This window comes from Drosophila subpulchrella, chromosome 2L (assembly GCF_014743375.2).
Source record: "Drosophila subpulchrella strain 33 F10 #4 breed RU33 chromosome 2L, RU_Dsub_v1.1 Primary Assembly, whole genome shotgun sequence".
NCBI classification, from domain to species: domain Eukaryota; kingdom Metazoa; phylum Arthropoda; class Insecta; order Diptera; family Drosophilidae; genus Drosophila; species Drosophila subpulchrella.
The window spans coordinates 4,902,586-4,917,361 of NC_050610.1; the positions used below are offsets into that span (position 1 = coordinate 4,902,586).

General features: G+C 41.1%; 2 protein-coding genes across 4 annotated transcripts in view; one reads left to right on the plus strand and one right to left on the minus strand.

Moving 5' to 3' along the window:
* Window positions 1-1,226: 1,226 nt before the first annotated feature.
* LOC119547055 (lipase 1) lies at window positions 1,227-11,663 on the plus strand. 2 transcript variants are annotated; one of them, XM_037853733.1, is made up of 4 exons: window positions 1,227-1,386; window positions 9,626-10,153; window positions 10,205-10,876; window positions 10,933-11,663. In XM_037853733.1, the coding sequence occupies exons 2-4, from the start codon at window positions 10,028-10,030 to the stop codon at window positions 11,515-11,517; spliced, it is 1,383 nt and encodes a 460-aa protein (XP_037709661.1). In that variant the 5' UTR covers window positions 1,227-1,386; window positions 9,626-10,027; the 3' UTR covers window positions 11,518-11,663. The 2 variants fall into 2 exon arrangements, with proteins under 2 accessions (XP_037709661.1, XP_037709662.1); XM_037853734.1 differs by having other exon boundaries at window positions 9,972-10,153.
* Window positions 11,664-13,164: 1,501 nt separating this feature from the next.
* Window positions 13,165-14,776, minus strand: part of LOC119547216 (E3 ubiquitin-protein ligase TRIM9) — an 84,060-nt gene continuing 82,448 nt past the window's right edge. For both annotated transcript variants that reach the window (XM_037853975.1, XM_037853974.1), the window contains one exon: window positions 13,165-14,616. In XM_037853975.1, the coding sequence (XP_037709903.1) occupies window positions 14,327-14,616 (290 nt within the window). In that variant the 3' untranslated portion in view covers window positions 13,165-14,326. The remainder of the gene's footprint in view (window positions 14,617-14,776) is intronic.

Here is a 14,776-nt window from a genome sequence, read left to right on the forward strand (position 1 = left end):
ACTTAAAAAAAAAAACTTTTTTTGCTATACACTAATTTTTTCCTTTAACATGGAAAACAAAATTGTATGTGACCCATGTTTCTTAAGTTAAGTAAATTTAGTTGGTTAGTAATCTTTAATAATTATAATTATGTGTAAAGGTGTTAATCCATAAATACTTAACAAAATATTGAAAGTAGCTAAAGGAACTTAAAGCACATTGGGTAAAGGAGAGTTCCTGAAGTTTCGCCAATCTAATTGCAAGAGTGCACGAAGCACAACCGTTATTATCCCTATTCCTTGTTTCGTCCTTGTTCCGGTGGCGTTGGCAAATTCACGCCACTCGCTTGTTTGCGCAAATTTGATTATCAAAATACCCAAGGAGAGTGCAGCCGCGGTCTGAAAAGTCGGGAAAGAAGTCGCGAAAGGAAGAAGGATAATGCCATGTCGCCGCATTAGCGCCTCTAATGGGCTGGGGGCGGTGGGCGTGGTCGTTGTACCGTGAAACAAGCTGCAAAATCGAGTTTGACTGCCTAGTGTCCTTGCGCCCCCCTTAAAGCCGCACCCCTTTCGGCCCCTTTCCTGATTAAAGCACCACGCCAACTGGCGGAGATTTGTTTTATTTTTTCCAGGCATATAATTTGGATGCACTGCGCCCCTGCACAAATGGGGCATTAAGCCCCTCGACAGGTCCTGACACATATTAAATTTCATCTCGCTGTCAGTCGGACTCCGAATCGGGCGCCTAATGAAGGTTAAGCAACTTTTAATGTCCCTGCCCCGGCCATTTTGCAGACCATTAAATGTTTCGCCTGGCAATATGCCATATGTTTCCAGCATGGACATAAGCCCCGTCCGGGAAATGTTCTGCAAAAACTTTCCTTATCATTTCAGCGCCAAAAGCCATAAAGACGCTCGCTAAGTCTGCGTGTGTTTGTGATGACATGACGATGACAGTAATCGTAATCCTAGTCATGGTAATGATGACACTGGAGCCCACAGCCAGGCCATATAAGCATATGTTGTGCCCGGGAATCAGGTTGTGCCCAGACACTTAACGGTCATGTGGAGGGCTAACGAGCGATTTCACCCTTTATGGCCTGAATTTGGATGCCATTGGCTATCGGATTCCGTCACGAGCATTTTCAATTAGTGATTCAACTGCGGAAATCGACGTCAGTCGCGCATCGCCTTGATATGATTGCTCTTTATTTTATTAGATTTTATGGCATTCCGTTCGGATTCCCAGTGCTCCTCACCTCGCGAGTCACGCCTGATGGACACTTTCCGGTTTCCCAGTCAATCGCAATTGGTGTGACTCCCGCCTCTCTCAGTTGCTCCTGAGCTAAGGTCAATTCTGAACCGGACCCTTTTCCACTCAAGCGGAACTCGAAGCAGTCTTAAGTGGTATGAAGATTTTAACATTTGAACTTTAGTGCACTGGCAGAAATATTTGATGTAGTGTTACACCATTTTTTTGATTGATTTGCTTTTGAATGTTTTTTAAGATCTATAAAACTATGCAGTAAGTAAAATATAGTCGTCTTTCTGGCCTAATTCATTGTGCTTTTGAGCTTAAAATATATTGTTGCATACTTTTAGACACATAAAATTATTGATTTGTGAGGCACCCCTGATAAAAATAATATTTCTTGCATTCTCTTAAAACTAGTTATATTATTTTTAAACAAAAAAGGTTAGGGAACAGAAAAAAAACCTTTGAGGACAGACTTTTGATAAAAAAATTCACTGTAACAAAAATGTGTAAAAATCTTTTTACATATTCTTTAAGGTCTGCAAAGCAATCGTACTTTCCCAGTGTGGTGTGTTGCATGGTTATGTGAGCATTTCCATGTTCACACAAGTACAGCTCCTTCGATTGCCACTTCCCTCTGTAATTTCATGCTCCATTGGCCAAGGAAATCGCCACACAATCAAAGGAAAAGCTTTGCCCCTTTGGTCAACGCTTTAAGTTATACCTACAATCGAGTTGAATGCTAGGAATTTAGCCCACATTGTCGAAATTGTAGCGCTTTTAAATATATTCAAATTCCGTGGCACAATTTACGAACTTCTAAATTTCTTGGCGGGCATTTTCGAACCAAGCCTCGTAAATTTTTCATACACCCAGAACGCAACTTTCGATTGGCGTTTGTCCAGGGTCTTTGTTGCGTTATTTATGCAGTTTTCTCGTGGAACACTATCTCCAGCTGTCGTTGTTGTTGTTCCTGCAGTCATGGCCACTTGTTTCCGCACGCCATTTCTTTCGGGCTTTCCCCACGCCGGTCCACCCAATTTTTATTTATTTTTCTCCGCTTTTTGCTCGCATTTTTTTAAACATTTCTTTTTCTGCTGCTGTCGGGGGCCCCAACACGAGAAGTCCATTTCGAAATTTATGTACACACAAATTGAAAGCGCGGGGAGGGACTGAGAGCCGAAATGAACGAAAGAAAAGTGTTTTGGTACTGGCAGAAAAAAGTTGGCTGCATTTCTCGAATTGCAGTTTCGCTAAAAAGAATTCGGGGAAGAAAAAACAAACGATATGCCTTTAAGTGACACTTGCCAGGAGGTTTTGTATTCCCGAACGGTGGAGTCCTTTGGATGGAAAGGAGGGATTGTCCTAACAAACGCTTTGTCCAAAACAGTCGGCAGAACGTTTTGAATGTTGATTTTGGAGAGGAAAAAGGGCCAGGAATCTGAAAAAAGAGCGCAATTGAAAAGAGATCAGATAATGCTTGCAAAAACTCGGAAAAATGTAAATAACAAAACTAAAACTTGGATGATAGTGCAATAACCACCTTCACACATACATAACCACATACATAAACTCAGGGAAAAACCCCTCAAGTACAAACAATCTTAATTTAAAAACGATTTCATGCTTACCCTTTTAAACTGTTCCTTAAATAGTTCTACATAAAACCAACCACTGCTTTAAGCTCTTTCAGGCTTAAACTTCCGTGGGATTATTTGTTGGACCCACTAAACAATAAACAAGCCGCGCAGTTTATTGCCCTCTGAACTTCTGGGCAGAGCGAAAAGTTCACCTCGTTTATAAGGCGGCATTGGCAGTTGCGATTGCTCTTGGCATAAATTAGATGCGGCAGCGGCTTTGGAAAATAGGTTGCCATTTGTGCGGCTCCCTCTCCTGGCTTATGGCTTCTGGTTCCAGGTTCCTGGTTCCTGCTGCCCGAGGCGTGTCTTTGTTTCGGTGGCGGTGTCATCATGGGTTAACCTGGGCTGAAATTAACCCAGCTGAGCCCACGAAGCTGCGACCCGTTTCCTGTCAGTCTCTTTGTCCATCAGTCAGTCGACTGACTGCATTTGCATTTCAATGCCCTGCCCTTTTTAAATACCTCTGCTGTACAGAGAACCAATTTCTATAGTTGTATTAGTTTTAAGAAAAAAGGAACTATTTTTATATTTACAAGGTGTTAGCAGAACAAATACTGTAATCGTACAAGACGGAAGGAATACTGCTAAATTTGTTAAGAAATATAGCATTTTCCATGTTTTCCAAGTGTATCCCTAATTCTAAACTCAATTATCGCTGAATGCGCGACTGGCAACTTTGTCTTGTGTATGCTAATTTCATTACAATGCAGTTAAGGGGTCGAACCCAGCCACAGGACCCAGCTCAATACCCAATGAATTATGATGGACGTTGTCATGAATGAGTCGCACTCACACATCCAAACCCCTCTGTGGTCGGCGGCTTTGGACCGTGCGTGTGTGTTGGCCATGTTTATCTCTCTGGCCAACGTATACTTAGCACATTTGTCGGGAATCGGGGGATAGGGGCTATACGGATAGAGGTTGTGGGTTAGGGGCTGGTCAATGAGCGTTTGGCGGGCACACACGCTATCAGTAGATTGCTGGCTAGGCGTTTTTGTGCGACACGCCCCTCGCACCAAAGCGGGGAGAGGGCTTCAAGAGGGACTACAGGCGAAATGAAGTGCTTACCGCCAGGCCACTACCACACGGAAATTACACTGGAGGAAAGAAAACCTAAAAAAGAATCGAGAATTTCTAAGAAGGAGATGCATTTTTTTAATCAAGCTAGCACCAAACTGAATTTTATTTACCTTAAGATTATATAGATGGTTAAAAATCTTAATTGTTTTCATATAAATGTTCATGAATATGGTATGATATTTTAAAATCAGCTCGGAATATTATTGTAGAATCTATTGAAGAATTAAATTGATAAACGTTGGCTCTTAAAGAAATGATTGATAAAATGCTGGAAATGCTACGACGTACATTCGGTACCCAAAAAATGACTGATTCCTCGTCCTTCGGTATTATTTAAGTGTAGAGCTAAGCGCTGTGGTGGCGAACCCTTTGGTTGCGCCACTTCATTATAGCCATTTCTCAATTGATTATCGTTAGTTTTCCGTGGGTGGGCCCGCGTGGTGGGGGTCTTGCATGTGGATGTGTGATAATGCCATAATTATGCCCCTTCCTTGGCGTGCTCGACGCTACGGCTCGTGTTATAGTTGCGGCTTTTGCCTCGCCGATTATATTTGCACGCATGTCCTTTTTCGCTGCCTATCCTGCCCCTTACCCTTCCCCGCCCCATTTACTCAGTGGATTTTACGCCGTGTTTTCACGGTTGTCCGGACTACGGTATCCACTTTTTGCATGCGCCTCGCACATTTAAGTAAGTAATCCCCATAAACTGCTCTTGAAATATTTCATTATCGTAATGAAAAGGACTACAGCACATTACATTTATTTTCCGTGCTGCCTTCGCAGCATGGAGTCCTTGCCAGATACTGATAATGAAATGGGCAAAGCGTTGGCCATGTAATATATTTATAGAATGTTCCATAACGGTCATGCAAAGAAATAAATTGCAATGCCTTTACTTTAGCTCAAGGGATTTGTAGTAAAAGGATATTTCTTCTGTTTTGGCAGTTGACATGTTAATGATTGTTGAGATGCAATATAGGGGGTAAATCATTAGTTTCACATTCGTCATGCCTAAAATTGAAGATTGATTTTTTCATAGAAAATTGAATTATGGGTTGGGAGAACATTTTATTTTAAGCTTAACATTTACAAGCATTTATTGTTAACAAATTACATTTTACGTTTGAAAATATTTCTCCGTCCTTTTTTGATAAAGAAACTCAATCATTTAGTGTCCCATTCCCTTTGGATTTGCACACAAATCAAACCAAATCAATCGTGACATCAGCTCGATTCGTGCCCTCTCCTTTGGGCGCAATTAGTCGTACAAACAAGTTTTCATTAAATGGGCTTAATTCAATTAATTTATGGCTGCAAATTACGAATCACATTAAATTAAATAGCGATGCATCTTTTGCAAAGCTGAAAAGTGACACAGAGCTGCAGGAAAGCGCTTCAGTTGGTCGTAAACAGTTCACATATATTCAGAAATCGAATGACCCTGTTTGCTTTCGACCTCAATCTTGTTGGCCAGTGTGGAAAATCATCCTTGCCTCGCATCTGAAAGTCTTCTCGTTTTCCATAAATTAATCAATTCCGCGAACATTGCCGCTGTCAACTGTAATCCTTTATCACTCGTTCAGTTTGTTGATGGCCGGCGACAGGACTCTGCGGCTCCAGATATTTCTGGCCCATGACAATACGCAAATAATGACGTAATTAATAAAAAGAGCGTCATACTTTTTATTGTCAGAAATTAACACATCATAGGGAAGCAGCAAAATCGATGTCCTTGCTTTCTGATGTCTTTCTTAGGTATGGGAACCATAAATCGCATTTAATTTTAATATTTATTAGCTTATATTTCATTTTCACTCATTTGCTCCACAAGTGCAGGGCTATTCTGCAAAACTTAAATATTAAACTCGGGCGAATGGCTGAAACTGGCAGACATTCACCGACTCTGACCCTGAACTTGTCGCACTGCAGAAACACATTTTAAAGGCAGATCCAGATCCATGTACTGTGGCACGTGCACAAAAGTAATTACAAAACGCAGACAAAACGGGGGCGGGATCCCCTTTTACAGCGAGTGGGCGTGGCCAGGGGCAGTTGAGTGGGGCTGACAGCTAAAAAACGAGTTGTAATTGGCCCAGAGTCAAGTTGGGCGCACAGAAAACATTTATTTCTATTTTAAAAGATAGTGATTATAAACTTCTTTCGGTTACAAAATGAACCTGAAAGATTATCAAAATGGTAGAACGAAAACTGAACTTTAGCAATAAAAATGTAATTATTATAGGTTTTATATTATAGAGGGCTTATAAATATTCATTCTGATGTGGTAGTTGTCAAAAATTTTTACAAGACATTTAAAACAATTTAAAGCCTTTTGTGATTTTTTAATTTATGGTAAATTGGCTATATTCTCGCCAATTGTTTACTTTTGCCTAATTAATAAACATTTGAAATTATCTGATTTTTACATAGAAAATTTACGTTTAGAAACAAATTTGAAGTCTTGACGTCTTTATCTTAAAAATTCGCAATTTAATGTCTAGTTCCAAAGAAGGAATTGTTCATGCTTAAAAAAACAAAAAATATTTTATTTTATATCTCAATATTAGCTTAATTGGTTTTAAAATGTGGAATATTCAAACCCATCCTTTTTTCTCCCTGTGCTCCATTCAGAAGCCTTTTGGAAGTGAGTGCAATATGGCGACCCCGACCCAACTTGTCTGGCCCACACTTGACTTTAACCTCTGCTAAAGCGGAAGTTGTTCCTTTGACTGGCCAAAGGAATATAGTCCTCTTCTGGCTCAGGTCCAAAAACTTCGCTAAAGTCGTAAAGTTTCACAGGCTGACCTTTTTTCGCCACGGCCACTTTTTCACTTAGGCTTCACGCACTTTTATTTCTCTGGCGCCGTAATGAGCCAAAAACTCGGAAGCAGTTGCTGCTTTCGGCCAAGACAAAGATTTCGCATGCAATTTTATGCGCGCGTGATTAAAAGTCACGTGCGTGGCCAACATAAAGGGGTTCCTCGATGGGGCGACTGAGGTGGATTTGAGCAACTGCTGCGGCTAATGTGAGCCCACGACAGGCGAACAATACTGATCATAATCTCAGCCACGCCAGATGCTGCCACTAACGAGCTTCGGGCATCGAACACTCGAACAGATTTGCTCTACATTTAATAAAAGCAAACAGAAAATAAAAAAAATTAATAGAACATTTTAAAGGTAAGTAATTAAATCCTACTTACAAGTAACCGTATTATCAAATATTAGATATTACACCATTGTAATACAACTAAATTACCTCAATAGTTTTGTAAGTATCTCTGTCCTTTTTTAAAAAGACATGACAACCTTAAGAAAATATATATTTATCATGTATCATATCATATATCATGTTTATTTGAGCACGACCTTATAAAATAAATCCAGTCCGTTGGTCTAAGTCCAAGCAAGTGTCAAAAAGGCCTTAAAGACAGCAAGCAAGTGTCTTAAGGCCATTTCGTTTGTCACCTATCTTTGTTTAAAATTTTTAAAAAAGGCTAATTTATCTTTGGTAATTTAATTTAATTGATTAAGTTTAGTTTTTGTGCTTCCTTCCAATTTATTTTCCCAGTGTAGCCGGCTAGTTGCTCTAGGCATTTAAGGCTGAGAGCTGTGCTCCCATTGTCTCAGCACAGCTCCCACTAAGGGCTCCCAGGCCAATTGATTGGTCTCGTTTTCATTGTTGGCCAAGCGGGTTTCCTGGCCTGCACTTCGGTGGACTGCAAGTTGCAACACGCTTTCGGCCTGTTGATTGTCGTGTGATTGGCAGTTGGCACAGTAATAACACAAATCCATTGGCAAGCAGGCCAATGGCTAATTGTCGTGGCACGCGTCGGGACTTAAAGGAACCGCCTCCTCGACTGGTCCACCTTTTAAGGTGAGACCAGGAAATTGGGTAACACAGCTGACAGCTAAATTTTGGTGCTGTGAAAAGTGGGTTAAAAGGGCAACGATTTTTCTCTGGGGGAAGTATCATGAGTCACAAAAACTCCAAATTAATACAAAAAGGTGTCTTATGTTATCATAAAGTAATCCAGATAGCACTGTAAATCTGACATTATTTGATAAATATGATTAAAGTCAGGGGTACTACCTAAAACAGTTGCTCTGCCCTTACACTTAAGGAATAATAACCTACATTTATATTACATTTCCAAAAACCCTTAACGAGCTTCTCATAAATTACGTAATCACTTGATGTCATCCAACTGTTTTGAAATAAACACATTTTTCGTTTGGAAAAATGACTACGTAGAGGGTAAAAGGGGGTATAAAAAGGCGAGAATTATGATTACGTAAGGGCTGTCTATTAACTTTTGTGGCGCTTTTTTAACATCCCTTTCCATATGTAATCAAACCAAACCAAAAATGTATTTGTTTCACAACGGTAAGATTTTGCCTAACAACAAATGCTTACGTAGTATATGGACAATGTCCATTGGACATCCCCTAGGGCGACTATATCGAACTTATTTTGCCTTTTATAAAGTTTTCTTATAAATAAATACTTAGGGTCGGAAACTCTTCCCTCTACCTGTTACATACTTTCCCGAATACACTATACCCTTTAACTCTACTAGTAACGAGTATAACTAACTGAAAAATAATTCATTTTCCTGCATTTCACCTTTTATAAGGTACATTTTTGTAACACTTTCCTAATACAAGGATATCCCAATTGATAAGTTTAGCAAATTAATTTTAAAGGCAGCCCCGAGGCTTAGACCATTGAAGTTCTCGCCAGTCGAGCACAAAACCGAGGCTTCAACTTGAACATCCTTCCAACTGACTTGTGCAAAGCCACAGCCCATCCCACTGTGCACACCGAATCCCCGACCCCGAACCACCACGCCCACATGGGCCCGCATGCCATGAGATGTCAAGTTGCCAAGGCTGCCACACCACCCAGCTCCATCCTGATCCGCCTGATCCACCCTCCGCCCATGTCGACATGGCCAACATGTGGTGACAACGCCGAATTAAGTTATTTGTCAAATGTCGAAACGTTGGCCGGCACCGTCGCATTCACATGAGGCCTATCCCGGCATCGGCGCCGGATCCGAATCAGAATCCGAATCGAAAATCCGGACACGGCCCGGGGCTGGAAAGGATTCCGCTCCGTCCACGCCGCTTTGTCAGCCTGTCAGTCGTCGCCGTGACAGCAGTTGCTGCAAATAAAGGAGCGGCAAATATTTTATGCAGAAGCCGAAATCAATTTTTGCCAATCAATTGCGAAAAAAGAAAGCGATGACGTAGGCAATGAAAGGGACGATTGAAATGTTTGCCAAGTGGACACGGTCCACTCCACAACTGAATTAAAAATTAAATTTTCCAATTAAGCCGGCAAACATTTCTAGGATCATACGCTTTTCGAAGTGGCGAGGCAAATCTGATTAAAAGGAAAGCGCTTTGATTTGGTCGGTGGTGGGCAATATAGATGCACTCAAATCAAGGGCCTTGAAAATAGGACGCACAGTGCCGGTTGACACAATAGTGTTGTTAGTAAGGACTTAAAACTTAAATATATTTTTTCTTAGCTATTAAATTGTACCTAACAAATATTATCCATATATATCCATATATAAATACTTTTAATTTTGCTAGAATATATTTATTTTTAAATTACAGCTTAATAACTTATTTATTTATTTTGTCGCTTTTTTATTTTAAGCTGAAAGAGATAAGTGCAAAGCCTATAATTAATGGAAGTTTTAAAAACTACGCTTTAACAGAGTTATTAAAAGCCAATGAAGGTATCTGATCTAGCCGTTCCAGCTGATTTATTGTCATAAAAACTCAGTTACCTATAGCTTATTAAATGAGTGCAGATTGCTGCAATTAACGCCACTGATCACACTGAACTTTGACCATATTTTTCGAAAACATTTTTATTTTCTCCAATTTGAGGGAGCTATTGAACGTTTTCTGTCACATACAACTGAAAATGAGCTGGCCAAGTTTCGATTATATGATAAGCCAAAAAAAAAGTCAAAAGCAAAAGTCCGTACTAATTACAGCGCTTTAGTGGGCAGTGAGTTCGGACTGAGTTCGATTTAGTCACGGATCGAACGCCATGCGACACGCGATCTGGTTTCTCGCAGTGCTCGGGGCTTATTCGCCCTGTGGGTCTACGGTTTTGGGTGGATTCGTGGAGGATACCTTTCCAGCGAGTGTGATTGAGGACGCCCAACTGAATACGGTTAGTTCTGGATGTATTTCATTGGGATCTTGCTGACTCAACTCTCTATAGATACAACTGCTGGAGAAGTACAAGCATCCAGCGGAAACCCATCAGGTGACCACGGAAGATAAATATGTCCTGACCCTCCATCGCATTCCCCGACCTGGGGCCAAGCCAGTGCTATTGGTTCACGGCCTGGAGGACACCTCTTCCACCTGGATTGTGATGGGTCCTCACAGTGGCCTGGGTTACTTTCTGTACGCCAACGGATACGATGTCTGGATGGGCAATGTCCGTGGTAATCGCTACTCCAAGGGCCATTTGAAACTCAATCCGAATACGGACAAGGCTTACTGGAGCTTCTCGTGGCACGAGATAGGGATGTACGATCTGCCGGCCATGATCGATGGGGTACTGGAAAAAACAGGATACCAAAAGCTGAGCTACTTTGGCCACTCCCAGGGAACAACCTCGTTCTTTGTGATGGCTTCGAGTAGACCGCAGTACAACTCCAAGATCCATTTGATGAGCGCTCTGGCCCCTGTGGCCTTTATGAAGCATATGAAGGCTCCACTCCTGGGAATGGCCCGCATGGGAATCAACATGTTTGGTGAAAACTTTGAGCTATTTCCACACTCTTCCCTGTATCTTAACCAGTGTATTTCCTCCGCCGCCTTGCTGAAGACTTGTATGCGCTTCTATTGGCAGATTGTGGGAAAGAATCGGGAGGAGCAAAATATGGTTGGTATTGGATCATTACTCCCTTTGTGATCCCTATATAATACTCATTTTTGCAGACCATGTTTCCGGTGGTGATGGGTCATATTCCCGGCGGCTGCAATATCAAACAACCCCTCCACTACATCCAACTGCAGAACTCAGATCGCTTCTGTCAGTACGACTACGATCCCAAGGAGAACCAACGGCTTTACGGACGCCTCACTCCTCCGGATTACCGCCTGGAAAGGATTACTGCTCCGGTGGCCCTCTACTACGGCAGTAATGACTATCTTTCGGCAGTGGAGGATGTTCAACGGTTGGCGAAACTTCTCCCCAATGTGGTGGAGAACCATTTGTACCGCAAGTGGAACCACATGGACTTGATCTGGGCCATCAGTGCCAGGCGTTCGATTCAGCCCAGGATTCTGCAGGTGATGCAGTACTGGGAATCAGGCGGGGCAACTAAGGACGTCACCACAGGAACACCGGTGGAGGAGGAGGTGGCTCAGTTGACTACGGGTTCCCCGGTTGATAAGGACCCAGAAGAGGATGAGCCGGCTGGCAGCATCGCTGGAAATGAGGAGCAGCGAGAAAAGGTCCCGCAAGATCACCTAGAAGGTGATCTGGTAAAGGCAGCTACTGATCCCACTTCAGAGCTGTAGATAAAATATTTTATTTTTTTGCGAAATGCACTTGATTTAAAAGTGATATTTGGTTGAACCGTCCATTAGGTGATTGAATAATTTATATACAACAAAATACAATGGCACAAGTGACGTCCTTAATAAATGTTATATGACTAAAAGCAGTTATGAGTTTACCTACTTTATTTACTGATAAAACCATCTGTAAGATGATATAAAGATTGACCAAAGAGGATCACTTTGTTGTTATCCTAATCGTAGATGTTGAGTTCAGTTCGGTTCTTAATTGTTGTATTTAAGAAAAGCCGTTCAAAATCAGATTCAGTATCAGCTTGTCACAAAAATCGTAATATACCTTTTGGGGATTTCTTAAGTTCAAATAAAGTTGTGGTCAAAATAAAAAAGACTGACAACAGGGACGTCATGGAATTGTAAATAAATAATAATGATCCTTAAATTTTAATAGTCCAATATTGTAATTATACCCGTTACTCGTAAAGTAAAAGGGTATACTAGATTCGTCGGAAAGTATGAAACAGGCAGAAGGAAGCGTTTCCGGGATACTGCAGCAATCACGTGCCACATCCGCCATATAGCCGCACTAATACCAACAACTGGAAACGTTTTGGGAATTTTAGAGCGCAACGAGGCGCGAAAACATTTACTCAACACTTAGCAGCTGTTGGTTAGTTTGTGGGGGCAAGTTTTCCCAGGAGGGGTTGGGAAACAGAGGGGGGTTCGGCGGTTTGTCGGGAGTTGTTCTTGTTCGGCGACGTGCGGCGAAAGTTTTTTAAGATTTATGAAGCAGGCGACGATGGAGCAGCTGCTGCAAGTCCTGTGTCCTGTGTGCTGTGTCCCATGTCCTATCTTCCATCGCTTGTCTGCTGTCTAGGACGACGGATGCGGATGAGGATGCGGATGTGGATTGGAGAGAGGGGATACTGCACAGCTAAGCGCTTTCCCTTGTCAGTTGCCCAACTGCAACCCGGATATAAAAATTGCACTTTGATGCGTTTTCCTGGCGCAGAACTATATGTAGTGCAAACAATGCGGGGACGAAATAACAAAAGTTGCTTTGGCGGTTTTTTCAGCGCTGTGCTCATTAAAATTTTCGCCTTTGTCAAACACACCAAACAATGGCAGACCCCCCATAAAACACTCGCACCAAACATTCTGGAAATGCCGACTCTGGCAGTTGACACATGCTGCTTTCTAAGCAATCGTGGCGCTAAAGTTAAGTGTGTAATTTGCGAAAGTGTGAGGTGGACGGGTGGTTGGATGCCAAAACAACACAGCAGAATTCATATTGTCGGCGACACATTTCCCGCTTCAAATGCTGTCCCCAGCAGAACAAAAAAACAACGAAACAACTAAACTGCAGAACAAACACAGGAATCCGCACAGAAATTGGCACAATGAACTCCGGCTTTCGTGGGGCTTTTCCACTAATGCGTCGCCAAATGAAAAGCGTGGCAAGCTATGAAAGTGAAGTTTCTGGCCAAAGAACCGCCACTAAACGGTAATTAAAAAGTGAAAATTACCTGGCTTTTAGAACTCTGCAGATTGATTACCGTTAATCCTTAAAAAATGTATTACCAACTTAATTTTTAACTGAACCCCAAAAGAATGTATAAAAACTATGCGCTTTAATTTTATTATGCCTTTTTTCATATTTATTTTGTTTCCGCTTTTTTGTTTAATAAACTCATTTATATGTGTGCTTGTAGTTGCCCATGCAATTACATTTTTTTGCTCTTCGGTTTGTTTGGATTTTAATATTATTACTATTATAAATATTTAAACATGCATAGTACTGGTAATTAACTTTAATTGTTTTTTTCGCTGTAGATAGGCTTAAGTTGAAAAGTATAAATAGTCCGTACACACATTGGAATTTAATTGTATGTATTACACCTTAAATAGAAAAAAAGTAGAATAGCCGAATGTTTAGTAAAAAATACATTAATATTTACAGGGAACCTAATTGTACTTTAAATATTAATATTCTGATGCATATTTGATTTTATAAGCGAAACTCTTGGCTTTAAATTGTTTTCCGTGTTTGGGGACATTTAATTAATGCAGATTTAGCAGTGCTCTTGAATATTGAAAGATACTACGATTAGGTAAATTTGGGGAACAATTTTGTTGGAGGTGCAGCGATTATTTTCGCACATTTAAGGGAGGCCTTTCTTGTGTTCCTGTCCGTGTTTTTCCTATCGTACTTATAAAAACATGTTATTTCAGTCTTTAAAATAAAAAAACTACCCCAACACGTTGATTTTGATTTCGTTTTAGCCTCAAACAAATGCGTTTTTTTTACCCATAAACATTAACCTTAACACACGTGCGTGTGATGACATACAGATGCAGATTTTTAGCTACACTAATTGCTAATTGGATTTTACCTTAGTTTTTCATTCGCTTGCGTTTAAATTAGATTTGTTTTTTTGGTGTTCGCGATTTAACTTTTTATGTTGCACGGTGCTTGATTTTTGGCTTCATATTTGTTTTGAAAAACATTCAGAGCTGTGTTATTATATTTTACATCGAGTTAGCTTTAAATGCTTTCAATTATTTTTAATAATTTCTCTCCAAATTGGCGCAGCGTTTTACAAACAGTGCCTAGAACTACGAATAGAGATACGATTAAATGGAGATATGTCGCTGAACCTTGCCCGAAACTACACGTACACACAATATATACTATATGTAAGCTGTCTGAGTAAACTGTTCGTATTAAGGTAATGCTATATAGACACCGATAACTGCCAAATGTCAAGCTCTATGTACACAATTTGCTACTCCTGACCCGCCTCAACCTTCCCTAGAAGTAGTCCATCTTGGGCGCGTCCATGGCCGTGTGCATGGTGAGGGTGACACCCCTGTTGATGCTGACTGCCGGGTAGAATACTCCATAGAGATCCCGGAAAGCCACCGATCCCTGGGGCATCTCGTTGACCAGGAAGCTCAGCGTGTGCCTCTCCAGATCGAGGAGGACGCCAATCGTACTTCCGGTGGTGATTCCACCCTCAACCCGCCGCTCGTGGACTGAGTTGTGCTGGAACCAGGATCGCTGACGATCGATGTACATGGCGAATGACTTCTCGTCCTTGCCTGAGGAGGATAATAACAAATACCAAAATTATATATAAGTTCAAATCAAATTGTGGTTGGCCCCTACTCGCAAGAACAATTATAACTTAATTGCTATTAATCGATCAAATAAGCAAAGTGGTCAATCTAATACCCATTTAGAAGAATATTGTACATTTGT